The following is a 24,672-nucleotide window of genomic DNA, read 5'->3' as shown; positions in this document are numbered from 1 at the left end:
TTTAACTGTTCCTCTTGGGAGGGATGTACTTTGCGGTGCGCTAACTATCCTGCTAGCTCTTCTCTGAACTTGCTCCAGTTTATCAATGTCTTCTTTAAAATGTGGTAACCAGGACAGGTCACAGTATTCCAGATGAGGCCTGACCAAGGAGGAGTAGAGGGGGCTAATTACTTCACTTGATCTAGACTATGCTTCTTTTAATACATCCCAGAACTGTGTTCTTTTTTGCTTCTGCATCCCACTGTTGACACACATGCAGTCAGTGATCTCTTAGTATACCCAAGTCTTTTTCACATGTTCTGTTGCTTAGTTCTATTCTTCCCATTCTGTAGATGAAATTTTAATTTTTCTTGCCCAAATGTAAACTCTTGCATTTCTCCCTGTTAAATACGATTCTATTAGTTGCTGCTCATTGTTCAAGCTTATCTAGATCCTCCTGAATCTTTTAGCTGTCTTCTCTAGTGTTCTGTATCCCTCCTAGCTTTGCATCATCTGCAAATTTAATTAGTTTACCTTCAGTTCCCTTATCTAGATCATTTATAAAAATGTTGAACAACACTGGGGCCAGGACAGAGCTTTGTGGTACCCCACACGCTTCTAATTGGATGCGCAACAATTTATTAGCACTCTTTGAGTACGATCACTGAGCCTGTTATGAATCCACCTAACCGTAGCATTGTCAATCCCATCATTTTTTCAATAAGGATAGTATGAGATACTTTATCAAAGGCTTTGCTGAAGTCAAGATATACTATATCTACCGCATTTCCCTCATCCACCCAATCAGTGATTCCATCATAGAAGAAAATTAGATTAATCTGGCATGACTTTTACTACAAACCCATGCTGACATTGGTTAATTACTGCATTCTTATCCGAGTACTTACATACATGCTGTTCAAATATATTTCCTGGTATATAAGTAAGGCTCACTGGTCTGTAATATTCTTGCTGCATCTTGTTTCCTTTTTTGAAGATAGGGACAACAGTTGCCCTTTGATAATCTTCTGGGACTTCTGTTCTCCAGGATTTTTCAAAAATTGTGGCTAGTGGTTCTGCAATTTCCTCTGCTATCTCTTTCAGTACCCTAGGATGTAATTTATCTGGACCAGATTTAAATTCATTTAAATTAGCTAAGTGTTCCCTCACCATGTCTCTGTTTATAGATAGTGTGGATTCTTTTATTCCTTCGATGGCATTGTGAAGATCAGTTGACGTTACAATTGCTTTCTTAGAAAATACAGATGCAAAATAGGAATTTAAAAGTTTGGCCTTCTCAACATCAGTTGTGACCACTTCACCCTTTCCATCCTGTAAAAATCCTATAGCATCTTTGACTTTTCTTTTGCTTTTGACATACCCCCAAAATCCTTTTTTATTGCTTTTGGTCTCCTTTGCAAACCCCACTTCATTACTGGCTTTAGCTCTTCTAACTCTTGCCCGAATTCCCTGCAAACAGCATTATATTCTTCTTTAGATATGCCCCCTTCTTTCCATTTAATATACATTTCTTTTTTCCTTTTTAACAAGTGTTTACGTTCTGTTTTTATCTATCCTCGTCTTTTTAAATGATTCCAATTATTTTTCCTTCTTTTTGGGATTGTTACTGACTGTGCAATGAGAATTTCTTTTAGCAAAATCTCCAATCCTTCTTGGACATTTCTGTCCTTTAGAACATTCAGCCATTGGACCTTTCCTACCCTCTTTCGAAGTCCATTAAAATTTGCCTTTCTGAACGCAAACCTTAAAGTCTGAGTCCTTGCTGGTCTTTCTCCTCATGTAATCCAAGATTCGGGGACAGTAGGAATGCTGCCTCCTAAATTCCCAGCCACATTTACTTCCTTAACCATTTCCTCCTTATTGCTAAGAATTAGGTCCGAGATTGCAGATCCTCTTGTTCTCTCTTCTACCTTTTGAAAGAAGATAAGAAATTTCTGGATCCATTAAGTTTGCCTGAGAGAGATTTCCAACAAATATCTGGATAGGTAAAATCTCCCTTGATCACTAGTTCATACTATTTTGAGAATGGAGACAACTAATGTAAGAGTTTATCCATATCTTCAGTCTGTCCATGTGGCCTACAGTAAACCCCTAAATAGTGTCCTTTCTGTTCTTCTCTCCTTCTATTTTTACCCAAACAGTTTCTACGGAGCTACCAGTCTCTGAAGCCTGGACTTCAGTGGAGATAAACGCTTTCCTAACATACAATGCAACACCTCCTCCCCTCTTGTTAATTCTGTTTCTAATCAATAAGTTGCAGCCTACAAGGCTTGAGTTCCAATCATGTGTATCATCCCACCAAGTTTCAGTGATGCCTAGGACAACTAATCTCTCTTCCTGTGATAGCAGCTGCAATTTTCCTTGTTTATTTCCCACGCCCTGTGCATTTGTATAGATGCATTTTAGTTAGTTGGTTTCAGTTGCTCCTCTATCTTCATTCAGAACTTGTTGTTATTGTTCTTTATTTCCATTTCTAATAGCAGGGTTCTCAAAAGAATTCATTAGCTGCATATTTTTTTCCTGGCTGCATATTTCCAATCTCATATTCCTCTAGTTTAAAGCACCTGTGCTGCAGTCCATTAATTGTTATATAACCCCCTGTATACCTCCCAAAAAAACCTTTCGAAATTCTCCAGCGCTGTGTGTTAATCCTGCTGGTCCAATCCTATGGGCATGGTTTCGGTGGTCTCCATTCTGGCTTCTCTATCCCTCCCCCTGGCAGATGATAGCCGTCCTCCTGCCGTAATTGATGTGGATGACTCCTTCTGCATCATCCACACAGCCGGGCGAAAACTCAAGACTGCGCAGAGAAATCGCTGGCTCGTGCCTGCGCCCTATGCTCTGTCCTATTGCGGCAGAGCGCCATTATGATTTAGGCTCTGCCCGCAATACAACAGAGCATAGTGCGCAGGCCAGAGCTGGTGATCACTCTGCACAAGCGTGAGAAAACTGCAGGAGGACAGTGATGAGGGGGGGACAGTGATAGACTGCAGTACAGGTGCTGATTAAAGTTATAGTTTTAGTTGACACAGGACAAAACTGGCGACAGGTTTTCATTAAAGAGGACCATTTCTCCAGTGTCCCAGGAGCTGTTTTTCAATATAACGCTAGGCCATATGTTGCATGTGCTACTTTGAGCAGCCTGCATGGCCTATAAGTACTACCATGGCCTACCAGTCTCCATAACGTTTTCCTATCAAGCACATATGGGACATCATTGGTCAGCAACTACAAGGGGAGTGGACAGCAGCGGATCTTGCTGATTAACGTGACCTAGTGCATTCAATATGGCAGAACATTCCTCAAACCACTAATAACCTCACTGATAGTATACCAAAGCATGTAAGTGTGTGCATATCGGTATGGCGCTCATACTCAATACTTAACCCCTCTATGACCTTAGACGTACTATCCCGTCGAGGTGCCCTGGGCTTATCTGACCCTGGACGGGATAGTACGTCATAGCCGATCGGCCGCGCTCACGGGGGGAGCGCGGCCGATCGCGGCCGGGTGTCAGCTGCTTATCGCAGCTGACATCCGGCACTATGTGCCAGGAGCGGTCACGGACCGCCCCCGGCACATTAACCCCTGGCACACCACGATCAAAGATGATCGCGATGTGCCGGCGGTGCAGGGAAGCACCGCGCAGGGAGGGGGCTCCCTGCGGGCTTCCCTGAGCCCCCCGCAGCAACGCGATGTGATCGCGTTGCTGCGAGGGTCTCCTCACCTCCCTCCCTGCTCGAGCCCCGGATCCAAGATGGCCGCGGATCCGGGTCCTGCAGGGAGGGAGGTGGCTTCACAGAGCCTGCTTAGAGCAGGCACTGTGAAGGCTGCAGCGCTGCATGTCAGATCAGTGATCTGACAGAGTGCTGTGCAAACTGTCAGATCACTGATCTGTGATGTCCCCCCCTGGGACAAAGTAAAAAAGTAAAAAAAAAATGTTCCAAATGTGTAAAAAAAAATAAAAAAAAATATTCCAAAATAATGAAAAAAAAAAAAAATATATTATTCCCATAAATACATTTCTTCATCTAAATAAAAAAAAAAAAACAATAAAAGTACACATATTTAGTATCGCCGCGTCCGTAACGACCCGACCTATAAAACTGTCCCACTAGTTAACCCCTTCAGTAAACACCGTAAGAAAAAAAAAAAAAAAAAACGAGGCAAAAAACAACGCTTTATTATCATACCGCCGAACAAAAAGTGGAATAACACGCGATCAAAAAGACAGATATAAATAACCATGGTACCGCTGAAAGCGTCATATTGTCCCGCAAAAAAAGAGCCGCCATACAGCATCATCAGCAAAAAAATAAAAAAGTTATAGTCCTGAGAATAAAGCGATGCAAAAATAATTATTTTTTCTGTAAAATAGTTTTTATCGTATAAAAGCACCAAACCATAAAAAAATGATATAAATGAGGTATCGCTGTAATCGTACTGACCCGAAGAATAAAACTGATTTATCAATTTTACCAAACGCAGAACGGTATAAACGCCTCCCCCAATAGAAATTCATGAATAGCTGGCTTTTGGTCATTCTTCCTCACAAAAATCGGAATAAAAAGCGATAAAAAAAGTCACGTGCCCAAAAATGTTTTCAATAAAAACGTCAACTCGTCCCGCAAAAAACAAGACCTCACATGACTCTGTGGACCAAAATATGGAAAAATTATAGCTCTCAAAATGTGGTATTGCAAAAAATATTTTTTGCAATAAAAAGGGTCTTTCAGTGTGTGACGGCTGCCAATCATAAAAATCCGCTAAAAAACCCGCTATAAAAGTAAATCAAACCCCCCTTCATCACCCCCTTAGTTAGGGAAAAATAAAAAAAAAATGTATTTATTTCCATTTTCCCATTAGGGCTAGGGCTAGGGCTAGGGTTAGGGCTAGGGTTAGGGCTAGGGCTAGGGTTAGGGCTAGGGTTAGGGCTAGGGTTAGGGCTAGGGTTAGGGTTAGGGCTAGGGTTAGGGCTAGGGTTAGGGCTAAGGTTAGGGTTAGGGCTAGGGTTAGGGCTAGGGTTAGGGCTAGGGTTAGGGCTAGGGTTAGGGTTGGGGCTACAGTTAGGGTTGGGGCTAAAGTTAGGGTTAGGGTTTAGATTACATTTACAGTTGGGAATAGGGTTGGGATTAGGGTTAGGGGTGTGTCAGGGTTAGAGGTGTGGTTAGGGTTACCGTTGGAATTAGGGTTAGGGGTGTGTTTAGATTAGGGTTTCAGTTATAATTGGGGGGTTTCCACTGTTTCGGCACATCAGGGGCTCTCCAAACACGACATGGCGTCCGATCTCAATTCCAGCCAATTCTGCGTTGAAAAAGTAAAACAGTGCTCCTTCCCTTCCGAGCTCTCCTGTGTGCCCAAACAGGGGTTTACCCCAACATATGGGGTATCAGCGTACTCAGGACAAATTGGACAACAACTTTTGTGGACCAATTTCTCCTGTTACCCTTGGGAAAATACAAAACTGGGGGCTAAAAAATAATTTTTGTGGGAAAACAAAAAGATTTTTTATTTTCACGGCTCTGCGTTATAAACTGTAGTGAAACACTTGGGGGTTCAAAGTTCTCACAACACATCTAGATAAGTTCATTGAGGGGTCTAGTTTCCAATATGGGGTCACTTGTGGGGGGTTTCTACTGTTTAGGTACATTAGGGGCTCTGCAAACGCAATGTGACGCCTGCAGACCAATCCATCTAAGTCTGCATTCCAAATGATGCTCCTTCCCTTCCGAGCCCTCCCATGCGCCCAAACGGTGGTTCCCCCCCACATATCGGGTATCAGCGTACTCAGGACAAATTGGACAACAACATTTAGGGTCCAATTTCTCCTGCTAACCTTGGAAAAATACAAAACTGGGGGCTAAAATATAATTTTTGTGGAAAAAAAAATATTTTTTATTTGCACGGCTCTGCGTTATAAACTGTAGTGAAATACTTGGGGGTTCAAAGCTCTCACAACACATCAAGATGAGTTCCTTAGGGGGTCTACTTTCCAAAATGGTGTCACTTGTGGGGGGTTTCTACTGTTTAGGTACATTAGGGGCTCTGCAAACGCAATGTGACGCCTGCAAACCATTCCATCTAAGTCTGCATTCCAAATGGCGCTCCTTCCCTTCCGAACCCTCCCATGCGCCCAAACGGTGGTTCCCCCCCCCACATATGGGGTATCAGCGTACTCAGGACAAATTGGACAACAACTTTTGGGGTCCAATTTCTCCTGTTACCCTAGGGAAAATACAAAACTGGGGGCTAAAAAATAATTTTTGTGGGAAAAAAATTTTGTTTTATTTTTATGGCTCTGCATTATAAACTTCTGTGAAGCCCTTGGTGGGTCAAAGTGCTCACCACACCTCTAGATAAGTTCCTTAGGGGGTCTACTTTCCAAAATGGTGTCACTTGTGGGGGTTTCAATGTTTAGGCACATCAGTGGCTCTCCAAACGCAACATGGCGTCCCATCTCAATTCCTGTCAATTTTGCATTGAAAAGTCAAACGGCGCTCCTTCCCTTCCGAGCTCTCCCATGCGCCCAAACAGTGGTTTACTGCCACATATGGGGTATCAGCGTACTCGGGACAAATTGGACAACAACTTTTGAGGTCCAATTTCTTCTCTTACCCTTGGAAAAATAAAAAATTGGGGGCAAAAATATAATTTTTGTGAAAAAATATGATTTTTTATTTTTACGGTTCTGCATTATAAACTTCTGTGAAGCACTTGGTGGGTCAAAGTGCTCACCACACCTCTAGATAAGTTCCTTAGGGGGTCTACTTTCCAAAATGGTGTCACTTGTGGGGGGTTTCAATGTTTAGGCACATCAGTGGCTCTCCAAACGCAACATGGCGTCCCATCTCAATTTCTGTCAATTTTGCATTGAAAAGTCAAACTGCGCTCCTTCCCTTCCGAGCTCTCCCATGCGCCCAAACAGTGGTTTACTGCCACATATGGGGTATCAGCGTACTCAGGACAAATTGGACAACAACTTTTGAGGTCCAATTTCTTCTCTTACCCTTGGAAAAATAAAAAATTGGGGGCAAAAATATAATTTTTGTGAAAAAATATGATTTTTTATTTTTACGGTTCTGCATTATAAACTTCTGTGAAGCACTTGGTGGGTCAAAGTGCTCACCACACATCCAGATAAGTTCCTTAGGGGGTCTACTTTCCAAAATGGTGTCACTTGTGGGGGGTTTCAATGTTTAGGCACATCAGTGGCTCTCCAAACGCAACATGGCGTCCTATCTCAATTCCTGTCAATTTTGCATTGAAAAGCCAAATAGCGCTCCTTCCCTTCCGAGCTCTCCCATGCGCCCAAACAGTGGTTTACTGCCACATATGGGGTATCAGCGTACTCAGGACAAATTGGACAACAACTTTTTGGGTCCAATTTCTCCTGTTACCCTTGGTAAAATAAAACAAATTGGAGCTGAAGTAAATTTTTTGTGTAAAAAAGTTAAATGTTCATTTTTATTTAAACATTCCAAAAATTCCTATTAAACACCTGAAGGGTTAATAAACTTCTTGAATGTGGTTTTGAGTACCTTGAGGGGTGCAGTTTTTAGAATGGTGTCACACTTGGGCATTTTCTATCATATAGACCCCTCAAAATGACTTCAAATGAGACGTGGTCCCTAAAAAAAAATGGTGTTGTAAAAATGAGAAATTGCTGGTCAACTTTTAACCCTTATAACTCCCTAACAAAAAAAAAAATTGGTTCCAAAATTATGCTGATGTAAAGGAGACATGTGGGAAATGTTACTTATTAAGTATTTTGTGTGACATATCTCTGTGATTTAATTGCATAAAAATTCAAAGTTTGAAAATTGCGAAATTTTCAAAATTTTCGCCAAATTTCCGTTTTTTTCACAAATAAACGCAGGTACTATCAAAGAAATTTTACCACTATCATGAAGTACAATATGTCACGAGAAAACAATGTCAGAATCACCAGGATCCGTTGAAGCGTTTCGGAGTTATAACCTCATAAAGGGACAGTGGTCAGAATTGTAAAAATTGGCCTGGTCATTAACGTGCAAACCACCCTTGGGGGTAAAGGGGTTAATAAGTCGAGATGTTTTCAAAAAAATGTTTCCAATTTTTCATCATTTGCATATTAACATGTCTATCGACCCTGTGATTTTCATAATTCCACAACTTTTCCTTCTTGGTCTTGCAATTTCAATGTTGAGGAAATGTGAATATATAGTTTTCCTGCGCCTTATGCTTATCGGCTCTGAACAATCCGATGAACCTCTCCGGAATGTGCTCGGCACTGGCTTTCCTGTGCAGATTCTAAAGGTACCTTCACACATAACGATATTGTTAACGATATCGTTGCTTTTTGTGACGTAGCAACGATATCGTTAATGAAATCGTTATGTGTGACAGCGACCAACGATCAGGCCCCTGCTGGGAGATCGTTGGTCGCTGAATAAAGTCCAGAACTTTATTTCGTCGCTGGACTCCTGCTGACATCGCTGGATCGGCGTGTGTGACACCGATCCAGCGATGTCTTCACTGGTAACCAGGGTAAACATCGGGTAACTAAGCGCAGGGCCGCGCTTAGTAACCCGATGTTTACCCTGGTCACCATCCTAAAAGTAAAAAAAAACAAACAGTACATACTTACCTACAGCCGTCTGTCCTCCAGCGCTGTGCTCTGCTCTCCTCCTGTACTGGCTGTGAGCGTCGGTCAGCCGGAAAGCAGAGCGGTGACGTCACCGCTCTGCTTTCTGGCCGCTGTGCTCACACAGACAGTACAGGAGGAGTGCAGAGCACAGCGCTGGAGGACAGACGGCTGTAGGTAAGTATGTACTGTTTGTTTTTTTTTACTTTTAGGATGGTAACCAGGGTAAACATCGGGTTACTAAGCGCGGCCCTGCGCTTAGTTACCCGATGTTTACCCTGGTTACCGACATCGTTGGTCGCTGGAGAGCGGTCTGTGTGACAGCTCTCCAGCGACCAAACAGCGACGCTGCAGCGATCCGGATCGTTGTCGGTATCGCTGCAGCGTCGCTTAATGTGAAGGTACCATAAGAGTTAGACAGATTGTGTGGATAACGTACCAGACTTTATCCACATCAATCAAGGCAGGAGAGGCAGCGACTGCGGTGACAGAGGAGGCGGCCCTGCACACTCCAGATAAACCATTGGCCACATAGCGCCAATTAACATTTGTTGAAAAGGCTTTTTCTTATGTATGCGGGGCAACTGTGCTCTCATGAGGAGGCTGCAGAAATATTGTTAAATACGACTGAAAGTATTTTGATTGAGATTATTTAAGAAAAAACATACAGGTTCACTTTAAAGGCCGGTTTGTATCCATCTTATAAAAATCCTCGATTGCTTCTCTAGCAAACAATCTTACACAGGTCAATTTTCAGATCATTAAATTACCTTCTTATTAACCCTAACATAACTCCTTTGATCCAAAGACTTGAAGGGCAGTGATATAAATTTTCTGTGCTCTTTCTTTAAGGTAATTATGTTGTTAAAGGGAACCTGTCACCCCCAAAATCGAAGGTGAGCTAAGCCCACCAGCATCAGGGGCTTATCTACAGCATTCTGGAATGCAGGGGCACGCTGTTCTCAGATAGCAAAAACTGCTGACAGATTACCTTTATTCAAGCCATAAATAAGGCAGAAAAAGCAAATATTTGGCTACAAAATGACTTTTATCAAAACTAAAGAAAAAAAAAAGACAAACTTGCCCTTTTTAACTTTAGACTTGACAAATGCTATTTTGTTAAGCACAGTACCCATCAACCACCTTCATCAGCCAGACAGAACTGTCAGGGAGTAATAAGGAAACCTGATGTCCTCAGAGCCTTCATATCCCCCAAAGCACTTCCAGGATCATTTCTATCTGGCTTCAGTGCTTGATTTCTATTTGCCAGCCAATATAGATTATTGTTCTGGAATCAATACAACCTTACCAGTGTCATCAGTAAAGTTATCCTTATTGGATCCCTTTAAGCAATGCACGCAGGAAGATCTAACAATTTAGTAATATAGTAAACCTTACCTTTATCGACAGAAAGGCCTTCAAGAGGGGTCCGTAGAAAATGACTTGGGAGTCAGGCGAGAGCTCTAGCTCCACATGTAGCTTGTCTGGAGGCAGTTCAGAGGGATCCAGCGCAGGTCGGCTTAAAGCCGTGGGAGACGTGACTCGCTCTGATGTTCTCTGGCAAGGTCTCAGCATTGATAGCATGGATTCTTCCATTTCTGATACTGAGAAAATAAAAAGATGTAACATAGAAGAGTAAAAAATGAGTGTGCCATTTTCACATCAATGTTTGACAGCACCAAAAATAAATAGATAACATGAAAAGTTACGGTCACTTACATGACTGTTTAAGTTGCTCATCAGCCTTTTGGGGATATATTGGATGCCAGGTATAGTCGATGTTTAACAGAACCGAGGGGACGGTCCAGCACTCCACCCAACCAGACCTTTCACACAAAGAAAGTCTCACACAAGGACAATATAATGATATTCACATGCATAAAGAGAATCAGTATGGAAGTCACAAGGACGGAGGCGGCAAAACAAGTCTTACCCGGCTTTCGTTACGTTTCTCCATTTCGGCTTGCAGTTTTTTTGCCCACTTTGATTCTCCGCCGAGTTGCAAGAGTCGGGATTGGTTTTATTCAGATGACTGTCTTTTACCAATGTAAGTAGGGAATATTTACTTGGGTGGCAGTCAGGTAAATACAAATGCAGATCTACATCTCCCCCCTAAAAAAGGAAATGGAACATTTATCTGGGTTCTGAGGATGTCGACATGCCCACAGAGTCCAATACATAAATATATAAATGTACTGATTGTTTGCAATATTAATCATTTTGTTTGTTCAAAGCATTTCCAGTTTGTCATACTAAGGGCTTGTGCACGCACTGAGTACTTGCGGCATTTTTTTAGGACGTTGTATTGGGCATAAAAACACTTTCTATGGTACCCGCAAAATAAATGAGATTTCTGAAACCTCATGCACAAGCTGCTCTATTTTTCCTTGTATATTTTAACTATAAATGTGCTTTTTTCCCCCAAATCTGCAGCATTGCAATTCTTTCAGTGTTTCCCAGTCATTAAAATGCATGCATAAAAAAGCAAGCGACAAAACATCAAAAACGGGTTTCTTGTTCGCTGCGTTTTTCCGGTCAAGTGATGCAATTTTAGTGCAGAAGAATTAATTGCAAATATTCAACATGTGCACATACCCCAAGGTTAAAAACAATCATATACATGCTCAAATGCTTCATTTTCCACACGTCCAAACCAAGAGACAGGTTTTCTCGTACAAATTGCTTAGTAGGTGACCTTTAAGGCAATGATACTCACTCTTAAGGAAAATCTAGTACTGCATGTACTTGGAACAAAATCAGTAAATGGCAGCGCAAAATCGATGTTTAATGTTTCTCCGCAGGCAGCCAGATACACTGGAATAACAAAAACACTCTATAAAATAAGGAAAAACCTATACAGAAATATTCAGCACACAAGAGAAATGGGTGGAAGAAAGCAACCTCCTTGTAGACGTACCAGGATAGCAATCAATGGCTTGTACTGGTTTACCATCTAATATGGAGAGGAACCAAGTCTAGAACCACCCTAAAGCAAATATCTCATTATATGTGCAGAAAGAAGAAAGATTATTACTTGGGAACAAACAATATGTTCGCACACATTCAGACTAGGGTTTGGGGATTCGGCCTCAAAATAAAATCTAGGTTAAAAAAAACCTTTAGACGATTTGCAATTTTACTCTTGGTTTTTTGTATACACAGTGAAGGCAAGTCTAAAATAAAAACAAGACTATAAAAACCCTCTACACCCCCCATGCCCTGATGCCTTTATAGAAGCACTTGCTGCTCTCTGTAGACAATGTGCTACCACACGTGAAAGCTGGGATTTCTCATGTTTGGACACATTGCAATCAGAAAGGCTTCAAAGCCGTACAGAAGTCACAGAATGAAGGCAATATTAGTAGTAATGCATAAGTCCTTCAAACAGATCAGTTTACATCCATCAAAAGTAAAAAATTAGTAGGACGTCAACAGACAGAAGCCTGATGAGGGCTTCTGTATGCTGTGTTTGCCTTCCCTACCCAATATATCGTGGATCTTTGGCATTCTGACCTCCTACAACTTCTTTATTTTTGAGTGATGACCAAGAAAACGTCTCTGCTGACTATCATGAGACCGGCAGGGAACCAGGGAAATGTTGCCACTGCAGCAAGTAGGATAGCATAGCTTTTCATATATATTTTTGTTTATTTGACTGGTTGATAAGAGGAAGAATGCAAAAAAAATAAAACTAAAAATCCACACCAAAATCTGAATGATTTGCTGTGGATTTGACATGCAGAGTTCCCTGTGGAAGCAAATCCATCACGTGTGAAGATGCCTTATGAGGATTCTACCTAGCATTTCCATTGAACTGGAAACCGGTCATGGGCAGGAGGTGACAGGCAAGGGGTCAGGAATAATCTTTATAGCAGTTGGAGCATTGGGGGCAGATGACAGGCAACAGGCAGTGTGAGGGGTTAATCCTAACCTCACTTTCTGCACAGAACCAACAACACAGGAGGGGTAGTAATGGGGGGTTATCCGGCAATGTCTTACTTGTCACATCAGTACTGGGTGCTGCCAGTGACATTACGACACGCATGCCTGACGTCTCGTGCGTGTGTCCGATTCTATTCCAATGGAGAGAACGTGTTGTGCACACAACCTGCTAATTGTGTATCATCATTGGAAGTAAGTGGCTCTGGCTTCATAGGACCAGGGAAAGGTGGAGGTAGATGGAAACCAAGCAGGTGGGAAGGTGCATTTAAATGACTGTCCCGACCATGAAGCACTGAGAGCCTGTATCTGGTTTGAACAGTCATTCTGTGCTGGCAGAGTCCCTTTAAATCAATTTACACACAGAGAGAGGTGAGAAGGAACGGCCCTGACAATTCATTATGCAAGAAGGTCACAAACTGAAGTTGTGGGAACACTCTCTAGTACTGGAGGCCAGAGAACGTAACTGTAAGGAAGACTTAACTACTGAGCAGAATATTCCTTAGGAATACTTTGCCCAAGCTTTATTGTCTTTCCTTTTACCTCCTAACAGCCCACACTGATAGGAGAAACTGCAGGTAGACTCAGCAGACACTAATTAGATGCTCTCCCTGCACCTAAACTGCAGTTCCCCGGCTATCGGAGGGTTAAGTTTGGCTGCATCGGTGCCACTTGTACAGAATACCACAGCTCCAGCACGTCACAGGCACACAACTCTTCTAATTTTTTTTTTTAATCAAATAAATTTTTATTAAGAAAAACATTATAATTGACATGTTACAGTATCATTTTCAATACAAAGTTTTCCCCCTCAAACAACCCCCCCAATCCCAACGTCCCCTGCCCCCTCACAACAAGACAGCTCACCTTTTCCATCATTCCATCATTAAAACTACAACGTGACTAATCCCTCAGTTAAGATTATAGACCACATGTCGCATTTTCATCAATTTGGGACTTTAATTCACTCATTCTCTATAATGCCCCTATCCCATGGCAATCCACGGAGACCATAATTTATTGAACATTTCAATTTTCCCTCTTGTCTTATAAAACCCCTTTTCCAGTGCCAGGCCTTGCTTCACATACTGGAGGAATTCTCTTCTTGAAGGCGGTTCTTCCCTGATCCAATTGCGCGCTATCACCTTCCGGGCCATGTACAGCAATCTGGCAATAGCTATCTTCAGGTTGTTATCCACTCCAATTATCATCCACGCACCCCAACAAGTACACCACCGGGTCACTTGGCACCGTGCATCCATACGCACCTTCCATACGACTCAAAACAACCAACCAAAAAGCAGCCAGTCTCGGACACGTCCACATCATATGAAAAATATCAGCATCTGTAGATTTACACCTCGGGCACTCAGAATCATCACGCAAACCTGCCCTATATAATACCTTCGGAGAATTGTAAACTCTGTGTATTACATAAAGCTGTGACAGCCTATACGGTACGCTCAGCGACAGCCGTGGGACCCATTCTTACACCGATTCCCAAGTCTCGTTCTCCATTGGGCCCAGATCCCTCTTCCACTTAGCTCTCGCCATTATTGTAAACCCTAAGAGGAAAGTATATAACCCCCCCCAGTAGTCCCTTCATTACACACATACTCTAGCACTATATCCCTTTGAATTCTAATACCTCCGTCCCTATTCTGAGCTCCAAAAGCATGCCTCATCCGCAAATACAGGCAATTGGGAAAAGGATTTCAACTCATCCCGTTCAGTTATCTGATACACGTATTGAATCCCCTTGGCCTGCCATTCTGTTAGTACCCCCAATGCCCCAAACTCCTGTAAATTATTGTTATGCCATAACGGGGAGAATCTGGTCAAGCCCGTAATCCCACGTATATATTTCAGCCTACCCCACAGCTTACATATCAATAACACAGTCGGGTACAATTTCCCCAGAGCCCCCAGGGATCCATCTTCCAGACATTGTACTACTGGCCTTCTTTTTTGTCACCTTTTCCATTAATTGCTGTACCGCCCCAGATGACCCTTCATGGGCCCAGCCCTTTAGGTGCTGACTTTGGGCTGCAAGAAAATATATTTCAGGGTTAGGCAGTGCCAAGCCCCCATCTTCCTTGGGTCGCTGAAGTGTCTCTAGTTTGATACGTGGATGTTGTCTCCCCCATATCAAATTCCTAAACAGAGAGTTAATCTGCCTAAATTTCCTGCGCGGTATCCAAACTGGCGCATTATGAAGAATATATAGTATTTTCGGCATCAAAATCATTTTAATAAGATTCACCCCACCCACCACAGATAAATGCAGCTTAAGCCAAGCATCCACTTTTGCCTTAAGAACGCCTAAGATCGGAGTCAGGTTCCTATGTATGTAATCCTTAACAGGCATAGATACCCATATCCCAAGATATTTAAATTGGCTTACCACCTTCAGTCACCCATCCTCCAGCGGCTCACTCCCCTCCTCCCCAGCGTCATCTACTTTAAAAAAGATAGACTTACTCCAGTTTATCGTTAGTCCCGACACTGAGTCGAATCGTTCAATAATCCCAATGGCTCCCTCCAAGGAAGTAACCGGGTCAGCCAGAAATAGCAGAAGGTCATCCGCATACAATGCCACCCTTTCCTCAGTCATCCCATATTTAAACCCAGACACCCCATCAGACCACAACTCTTCTAATTCTCTGCATCACTGGCAGGACCCCAATTACTAGCTGCTACAAGAGCGTCTCCTGGCCGCACTCCACACACATGTGCCCGCGTAATCCAGGTGCTCTGCAGATCCGCAGATCCTCGCTTCTTCCAACAAAGCTTGTTTCCACAAACGGAAAAAAAAGATGATGTTTACAGGGCTAAAATCAAATATTCAGAATCAGGCGGACATGGAATGGTGAAGTTGTCAAATTCATTTGATACAATCCCCAACTCTAATTAAGATTGAAAGCATTTGTTTTCTAATTTTGGTAAATGAACATTAGACACAATGTTGTGCTGTCAGTATCAGCGGCTGACAGTCTTGTAAGATATATGACTCACTAACTAGGTATCCAATATGAAATATATGTATTATCCAGTGTACAATATTTCACGACCTTAGCCAGGCCAAGCATGTCTAATATTACTGCTTACTTATGTTCTCGCAATGGATTTTTTTTTTTATCTAGTGGACAATCTCCTTGACAAGCAACTGTGAATTGGTTGAATTTTTTTTAAATCCTCATTTTATTGGATGCAAATAGAAGTACAAAAATGAGGACACTTCCATTTTGGAGCTAAGGGGCACAAACTAATCAGAAAAAGAAGGTAACAAAAAACAATGTAGTGTAAGACAATATACAGTGGGGAAAATAAGTATTTGATATACTGCCGATTTTTCATGTTCTCCCACCCACAAAAAAAATGGAGAGATCTGCTATTTTTATTGTAGGTACACTTCAACTGTGAGAGGTAGAATCTAAAAGTAAAAAACAGAAAACCACATTGTATCATATGCAAATAATTAAATTGCTTTTTTTTGCATGAAATAAGTATTTGATCACCTACCAACCAGCAAGAATTCTGGCTCTCAAAGACCTGTTAGTTATTCTTTAAAAACCCCTTCTACTCTGCACTCATTACCTGTATTAGTTACACCTGTTTGACCTAGTTACCTGTATAAAAGACGCCTGTCCACATTCAATCACATTCCAACCTCTGCAGCATGGCCAGGATCAAAGAGCTGTCTAAGGACACCAGGGACAATATTGTAGACTTGCACAAGGCTGGGATGGACTACAGGACATTAGGAAAGCAGCTCAAGCCAGCACAAGTCCAATCCCATCTGAATGATGTAAAGGAGGCATGGAAGAAAGTCATGTAGTCAGAGGAGACCAAAATAGAACTTTTTGGTATCAACCCCACTCGCCGTGTTTGGAGGAAGAAGAAAGAGGAGTACAACCCCAAGAACACTGTCCCTACAGTGAAGCATGGTGGGTGAAACATCAGACTTTGGGGGTGCTTTTCCGTAAAGGAGGAGGATGGATGGGGTCATGTATCGCACAACTTTGGCCAACAATCTCCTTCCCTCAGTAAGATCATTGAAGATGGATCGTGGCTGGGTCTTCCAGTATGACAATGACCCGAAATACACAGCCCGGGCAACTAAGGAGTGGCTCCATAAGAAGCATTTTAAGGACCTGGAGTGGCCTAGCCAATCTCTAGACCTGAACCCAATAGAAAATCTTTGGAGGGAGCTCAAACTCAATAATGCACAGCGACAGCCCAGAAACCGCAAAGATCTGGAAAAGATCTCTATGGAGGAGAGGGCCCAAATCCTGAAGCAGTGTGTGCAAAAGCGGTCAAAAAATACAGAAAATGTCTGACCTCTGTAATTGCAAACAAACAAAGGTTTCGGTACCAAACATTAACTTCCGTTTTCTATTGTATCAAATACTTATTTCTTGCAAATTATGTTAAAACCAAAGATTGTGATTTTCTGGATACTCTTTTAGGTTCTGTCTCTCATAGTTGAAGTGTACCTATGATACAAATTGCAAACCTCTCCATTCTTTGTAAGCGGGAAAACTTGCAAAATCAGCAGTGTGTGAAATACTTATCTTTCCCACTCTATAGTGTTACTTGCCACTAAACAGGCATTATAGGGGGCTAGAAAGCAGCAATCTGCTGAAGTCAAGCAATGAATTGGGTTGGATAAGAGGAGCGGGAAGCCATTTAGAGTTAGGCCACTTTCACGAGAGAGAGAGAGAGAGACTTTTTCCCATACTTGAAAATCGTTTGGGCATGCTCAGAAGGGAAAAACTGGATCCGTCGCTGGATTCCTGCGTGTGACAGTCAGCGACGGATCCATTGGAGCCGACGATGGGCAGCACAGGATGTGTCGCTGACCGATTTTCCGACGTGAACAAAAACGTTACAATGAACGTTTTCTCTGCACGACGGACCGCTATTTTACGACAGATCCAGTGCACGACGGATGAAATGGATGGCCATCTGTCACAATCCGTCGCTAATACAAGTCTATGGGAAAATGCAAGATCCTGCAAATTTTTTTTGCAGGATCCTGCATTCTCAAAAATCAAAGGATTGTGACGGATCTGAAAAGACGGAAGTGTGAAAGTAGCCTTAAGGTACCTTAACACTGAACAATTTAACAATGATATCACTAGCGATCCGTGACGTTGCAGCGTCCTGGATAGCGATATCGTTGTGTTTGACACGCAGCAGCGATCTGGATCCTGCTGTGACATCGTTGGTCGGAGGCAGAAAGGCCAGAACTGTATTTTGTCGCTGGATCTCCCGCAGACATCGCTGAATCGGCGGGTGTGACGCCGATTCAGTGATGTCTTCACTGGTAACCAGGGTAAACATCGGGTTACTAAGCGCAGGGCCGCGCTTAGTAACCCGATGTTTACCCTGGTTACCAGTGTAAATGTAAAAAAAAAAAACACTACATACTTACATTCCGGTGTCTGTCCCCCGACGCTCTGCTTCCCTGCACTGTCAGTGCCGGCCGGCCGTAAAGCACAGCGGTGACGCTCTGCTTTACGGCCGGCCAGCGCTCACAGGAATCAGAGCGCCGGGGGACAGACACCGGAAGGTAAGTATGTAGTGTTTGTTTTTTTTTACATTTACACTGGTAACCAGGGTAAACATAGGGTTACTAAGCGCTGCCCTGCGCTTAGTAACCCGATGTTTACCCTGGTTACCAGGGGACTTCGCATAGTTGGTCGCTGGAGAGCTGTCTGTGTGACAGCTCTCCAGCGACCGCACAGCGACGCTGCAGCGATCGGCATCGTTGTCTAGATCGCTGCAGCGTCGCTAAATGTGACGGTACCTTTAGTTGGTTGCGTTACTCTAGGCCTCCAACTAGCTCTTTAAACAAGAACAAGTCAAGGCTAGGGATCTCGGCTCTCTTATCTCTTCCCATTGAAAAGGCTAAAAATCTTGGCACTTTGATCTCTTCCCATAGCTGAGAAGGGCACTAGCCACAGAGCTCTAACTGGAAACATTTGATTCCCTGCCTAAGGCTTCATTCATATTTCCCTTTTTATGTTCTGTCTCTTGCATTTAGAAAAACAAACCAGCTGAATTAATTTGCAAAATTGATCTGTTGATAACAGATGCAAATGGAAATAGAGGAAAGCCTTTCATTACTATGGGATCAGTCTGGCTTCCATTTGGTCTCATATTTTAAAAAAGAAGAAAAAAACACCGCTTGCATCCACCCAGTAAATAAATTATTTTTCTCATAGTGATTTTCTTTTACGATAGGAATAAAAAAAATAATATAAATTGCAAATCACAGTGATCATATTGAGTTGCAGATAAAGTTAACATTTTAAAGGGAACCTGTCAGCAGGATTGTGCTGAGTAACCTGCAGACACTGTCAGAAGCCATACAGATGAATATGTAAGCAGACCACCACATAAAGCCCCCCCCCCCCAGGCCGCCTCGAAGCACGAGAATCTTATTAACTGAAATCTGACAAAAAAAGATTAAACAACAACCACAAGATGGATTTCATCAACCGAGGATTCATTTTAATCGGTAAAACGGCGCCAACCTGACACTGTCTGTAGGTTACTCAGCACAGGTTCCCTTTAATGATATTTTATGGTGAGCGCTATAAAAAAAAAAAAATAATTTCAGACTTATTGTTTTTTGTTCATACTTCCTAACAAAAAAAAATAATAAAAAGTGATCAAAAAGTCATCCCACAGAAAAGCAATGCCTTCACACATTATGCACTGTCTTGGCTTGTATAGAACTGGACTGCAGCCTGTATTCACAGCGTCTTTAGGACATGTTCAGATGCGTGGAGGAAGCCATGACTGTAATGAAGAAGCTGTCAAATAAGAAGGAAATCTATCCCGAGTGGAGATCTGCGGAGCGTGTTTGAAATCCTCAACATGCCAATTTCGCCATCAACAGGTAAACAACACGTGATTTTAGTGCCTTTCCGCACTAAAAATGCATGTAATCCACACATAACTAGATCAATAAAGTTTTGTAAATGCCAAATATCATAAACTATTAAAAAAAAAAAACTAAAAAGAGACAAAAACGCAATAAAAAGACACGCTAACAGACAATGAAAAAAAAATGCAAGTAAACTAATTTACCTAATAGGTACAGAAATTCGGCAAAAAATCTGCAACATTGAAAACTGAGCAAATACTCATCATTGGAACATAGCCTTAGAAGTCAGGTCAAAATGAAAAGCGTAACCATATGTCAAATACTTCATTTCTGTGTAGATTAGTTTCATCGAAGTTAGTATTTGTGCTTACAGGACCTTAAATATTAATCAGCAAGAACATGCTAAGTGATTTTTGGCAAGAAACTCACCGTTTTCTTGTTGCTTTGTTGAGCAATCTATCCAATTGTGTTGATTTGCTGCCCAGATCATCTCAAACTGATGAAACATGATCTTTAAGTTCCAAGTATATGGGACAAATGAAAACAAATCCGGTGGACTGTCACTTGACCAGTCTTGAATGAGGTCTATAATAAAAGTAAAATGACAAAACATAAATATTAAACATCAAATATACAGCTGGTACGGAAAGTATTCATACCCCTTTAAATGTTTCACTTTTTGTTTCATTGCAGCCATTTGGTAAATTCAAAAAAGTTCATTTTTTTTCTCATTAATGTACACTCTGCACCCCATCTAGACTTAAAAAACAAACAAAAACAGAAATGTAGAAATTTTTGCAAATTTATTAAAAAAGATAAACTGAAATATCACATGGTCATAAGTATTCAGACCCTTTGCTCAGTATTGAGTAGAAGCACCCTTTTGAGCTAGTACAGCCATGAGTCTTCTTGGGCAACAAGTTTTCCACACCTGGATTTGGGGATCCTCTGCCATTCTTCCTTGCAGATCCTCTCCAGTTCCATCAGGATAGATGGTGAATGTTGGTTCACAGACATTTTCTGGTCTCTCCAGAGATGCTCAATTGGGTTTAGGTCAGGGCTCTGACTGGGCCAGTCAAGAATAGTCAGAGCTGTTCTTAAGCCATTCCTTTGCTATTTTAGCTGTGTGCTTAGGGTCATTGTCTTGTTGGAAGATGAACCTTCGGTTAAGTCTGAGGTCCAGAGCACTCTGGAAGAGGTTTTCATCCAGGATATCTCTGTACTTGGCCAAATTCATGTTTCTTTCAATGACAACCAGTCCTCTAGTCCCTGCAGCTAAAAAACACCCCCATGACATAATGCCACCACCACCATGTTTCACTCTTGCGATTGTATTGGGCAGGTGATAAGCAGTGCCTGGTTTTCTCCACACATACCACTTAGAATTATCACCAAAATGGCCTATCTTCCTCTCATCAGACCGGAGAATCTTAGTTCTCATAGTCCTGGAGTCCTTCATGTGTTTTTTAGCACACTCTATGCGAGCTTTCAAATATCTTGCACTTCTGTCGGGCCCGACTGGTGGAGGGCTGCAGTGATAGTTGACTTTGTGGAACTTTCTCCCATCTCCCTACTGCATCTCCGGAGCTCAGCCAGAGTGATCATGTGGGGTTCTTCTTTACCTCTCTCACCAAGGCTCTTCTCCCACGATTGCTCGGTTTGACTGGACGACCAGGTCTAGGAAGACTTCTGGTGGTCCCAAACTTCTTCCATTTAAGGATTATGGAGTTCACTGTGCTCTTAGGAACCTTGAGTACTGCAGAAATGATTTTGTAACCTTGGCTAGATCTGTGCCTTGCCACAATTCTGTCTCTGAGCTCACTGGCCAGTTCCTTTGACCTCATGAGTCTCATCTGGTCTGACATGCACTGTGACCTGTGAAGTCTTATATAGATAGGTGTGCCTTTCCAAATCAAGTCCTATCAGTTTAATTAAACACAGCTGTACTCAAATGAAGGAGTAGAATCATCTCAAGGAGGATCACAAGGAAATGGACAGCATGTGACTTTATTATGAGTGTCTGAGCAAAGGGTCTGAACACTTATAACCATGTGATAGTTCAGTTTTTCTTTTTTAATAAATATGCAAACATTTCAGTTTTTTCCAGTCAAGTTGGGGTGCAAAGTGTACATTAATGAGAAAAAAAGAACTTTTTTGAAATTACCAAATGGCTGCAATGAAACAAAGAGTGAGAAATTGAAAGGGGTTTGAATACTTTCTGTACCCACTGTCTGAGTAGGAACTTACAGTGTCTATCAACATTTCACACATGAGAGAGATAAATCCATATGGAACGCAAGCAGATTCAATAAGCTCTCAGCTGTCAGCACCGGGCTATGGTCAGTCCCCAGCAGGTACAGCTGTCAGAACCAGGCTATGGTCAGTCCCCAGCAGGTACAGCTGTCAGCATCAGGCTATGGTCAGTCCCCAGCAGGTACAGCTGTCAGCACCGGGCTATGGTCAGTGCCCAGCAGGTACAGCTCTCAGAACCAGGCTATGGTCAGTCCCCAGCAGGTACAGCTGTCAGCATCGGGCTATGGTCAGTCCCCAGCAGGTACAGCTGTCAGCAGCGGGCTATGGTCAGTCCCCAGCAGGTACAGCTGTTAGCAGAGGGCTATGGTCAGTCCCCAGCAGGTACAGCTGTCAGCACTGGGCTTTGGTCAGTCCCCAGCAGGTACAGCTGTCAGCACTGGGCTATGGTCAGTCTCCAGCAGGTACAGCTGTTAGCACTGGGCTATGGTCAGTCTCCAGCAGGTACAGCTGTTAGCACCGGGCTATGGTCAGTCCCCAGCAGGTACAGCTGTTAGCACCGGGCTATGGTCAGTGCCCAGCAGGTACAGCTGTCAGCACCGGGCTATGGTCAGTGCCCAGCAGGTACAGCTGTCAGCACTGGGCTATGGTCAGTCTCCAGCAGGTACAGCTGTTAGCACTGGGCTATGGTCAGTCTCCAGCAGGTACAGCTGTTAGCACCAGGCTATGGTCAGTCCCCAGCAGGTACAGCTATTAGCAGCGGGCTATGGTCAGTCCCCAGCAGGTACAGCTGTCAGCACTGGGTTGTGGTCAGTCCCCAGCAGGTACAGCTGTTAGCACTGGGCTATGGTCAGTCTGCAGCAGGTACAGCTGTTAGCATCGGGCTATGGTCAGTCCCTAGCAGGTACAGCTGTCAGAACCAGGCTATCGTCAGTCCCCAGCAGGTACAGCTGTCAGCATCGGGCTATGGTCAGTGCCCAGCAGGTACAGCTGTTAGCACCGGGCTATTGTCAGTCCCCAGCAGGTACAGCTGTCAGCATCGGGCTATGGTCAGTCCCCAGCAGGTACAGCTGTCAGCAGCGGGCTATGGTCAGTACCCAGCAGGTACAGCTGTTAGCAGCGGGCTATGGTCAGTCCCCAGCAGGTACAGCTGTCAGCACTGGGCTATGGTCAGTCCGCAGCAGGTACAGCTGTTAGCATTGGGCTATGGTCAGTCCCCAGCAGGTACAGCTGTCAGCACCGGGCTATGGTCAGTACCCAGCAGGTACAGCTGTTTGCAGCGGGCTATGGTGAGTCCCCAGCAGGTACAGCTGTCAGCACTGGGCTATGGTCAGTCGCCAGCAGGTACAGCTGTCAGCTCTGGGCTAGCGTCAGTCACCAGCAGGTACAGCTGTCAGCACTGGGCTATGGTCAGACCCCAGCAGGTACAGCTGTCAGCACCGGGCTATGGTCTGTCCCCAGCAGGTACAGCTGTCAGCTCTGGGCTAGCGTCAGTCCCCAGCAGGTACAGCTGTCAGCACTGGGCTATGGTCAGTCCCCAGCAAGTACAGCTGTCAGCACTGGGCTATGGTCTGTCCCCAGCAGGTACAGCTGTCAGCACCGGGCTATGGTCAGTCCCCAGCAGGTACAGCTGTCAGCTCTGGGCTAGCGTCAGTTGCTAGCGGCGCAGGTCTTTTCTCACTCACACAGAAGTGCTGCTGTACTGGGGTAAATGTTTTCTTGCAGTTTCAATCATAGGCTGTAATAGTCACTTTGTACATTACCTTCAAACCTTTAAAAAATTATACTAAAGATAACCTTACATCTACGTGTAAAACATAGGAACTACATGGTAAGTCAGTTGCAGTAATCCCTAATGCTTACATAAAAAGACAAACCATGTAACCTAAATGTATGCACCGGCCCCAATCAGCTGATTTCTGCCCAAGCACTGGTCAGATGTAAGCAGAGCAAGTAGCAGAATAGGGCAGCTCAGTACATACAGTAGTTTAGTGGCCGCTGCCAAGTACTGCTGTTTACCTCTCAATTCAATTTTACGGAAGATGTACAGCAGTACTCGGCAGCGGCCGCTACACAATGCACCATTTCATTTTTCTTTATCACAGCCTTTCATGTAGTTACCTAAAAAGGGCTAAAGTCATATCCTGGTTACAGCCCCCAGACCTGGTCGGCGGGGTCTGAACTACATAGGAGATGTGGCTTTCTCAGGATTGGCGTGGCTTCCAATAATCAGGGTGTATGTATGACAACACTTGCAGGATGTTACGGAGGAATGGTTTTATAGGAATACATCAAATTTACCAATATGATGAAGTTACCTGTAAAAAAGTTTTTCTGAGCAAAAATAAAGTGGTATGTTGCCTTGTAGACTTCGAGTTCACATTGCCATGTCTGGGGCATATTCCACACCCTGGGATAGCTGGCATTTATATGAAACTACAGCAAAAGACAATCCAAGATTAGCATCTCTAAAATGAAATAAACATGTACATATCTACTGCTTGTAAAAAAAATCTTCACTGTTATTTATTGCTGCCATTATTAGAGGGGCTGTCCTCTTTAAAAAAAAAAAAAAAACTCTTTCCTCTTAGGCAGTTTCTTTGAAAATTTGAAAAATACAAGTAAACTGAGCTTTACCTTCCCATCCCGGGTCCACCGTTGTCTCCACCATTGCCCTGTGCTATGTTGCTTGGCCAATCACTGAGCTCAGGGACTCATGCTGCGTATATTGGCAGTGCTGCTGACCTCAGTGATTGCCTGCAGTGCTGTTGACAACATGTCACCGCTGCAGCCAAGCAACATACAACGGAGCACTGTCGGACACACAAAGCTGGAAAGAAGAGTAAAGCATACTTTGTTTTCTTAAAGCTAATTGTGGCTTGACAAAAGTTTTCATAAAGTGGAAAATATATACATATATATGTATATATATAAAACCTTTAGGCTATGTCCACACGTTCAG

General features: G+C 43.2%; 1 protein-coding gene across 15 annotated transcripts in view; it reads right to left on the bottom strand.

Annotated features, from left to right (window-relative positions):
- The window catches only part of BLTP1 (bridge-like lipid transfer protein family member 1), a 381,731-nt gene that overhangs the window by 238,332 nt on the left and 118,727 nt on the right, over positions 1–24,672 (bottom strand). For all 15 annotated transcript variants that reach the window (XM_069743891.1, XM_069743894.1, XM_069743897.1 and 12 more), the window contains exons 14-19: positions 24,029–24,146; positions 19,890–20,045; positions 11,340–11,437; positions 10,557–10,735; positions 10,343–10,449; positions 10,022–10,227 (exon numbers count right to left, since the gene is read on the bottom strand). In XM_069743891.1, coding sequence (XP_069599992.1) covers positions 10,022–10,227; positions 10,343–10,449; positions 10,557–10,735; positions 11,340–11,437; positions 19,890–20,045; positions 24,029–24,146 — 864 coding nt within the window. The remainder of the gene's footprint in view (positions 1–10,021; positions 10,228–10,342; positions 10,450–10,556; positions 10,736–11,339; positions 11,438–19,889; positions 20,046–24,028; positions 24,147–24,672) is intronic.

Source organism: Ranitomeya imitator, chromosome 1 (assembly GCF_032444005.1).
Source record: "Ranitomeya imitator isolate aRanImi1 chromosome 1, aRanImi1.pri, whole genome shotgun sequence".
Classification (NCBI taxonomy): Eukaryota; Metazoa; Chordata; class Amphibia; order Anura; family Dendrobatidae; genus Ranitomeya; species Ranitomeya imitator.
Note: the sequence above shows the minus strand (reverse complement) of the source record. Positions and strands in the feature narration are given on the sequence as shown.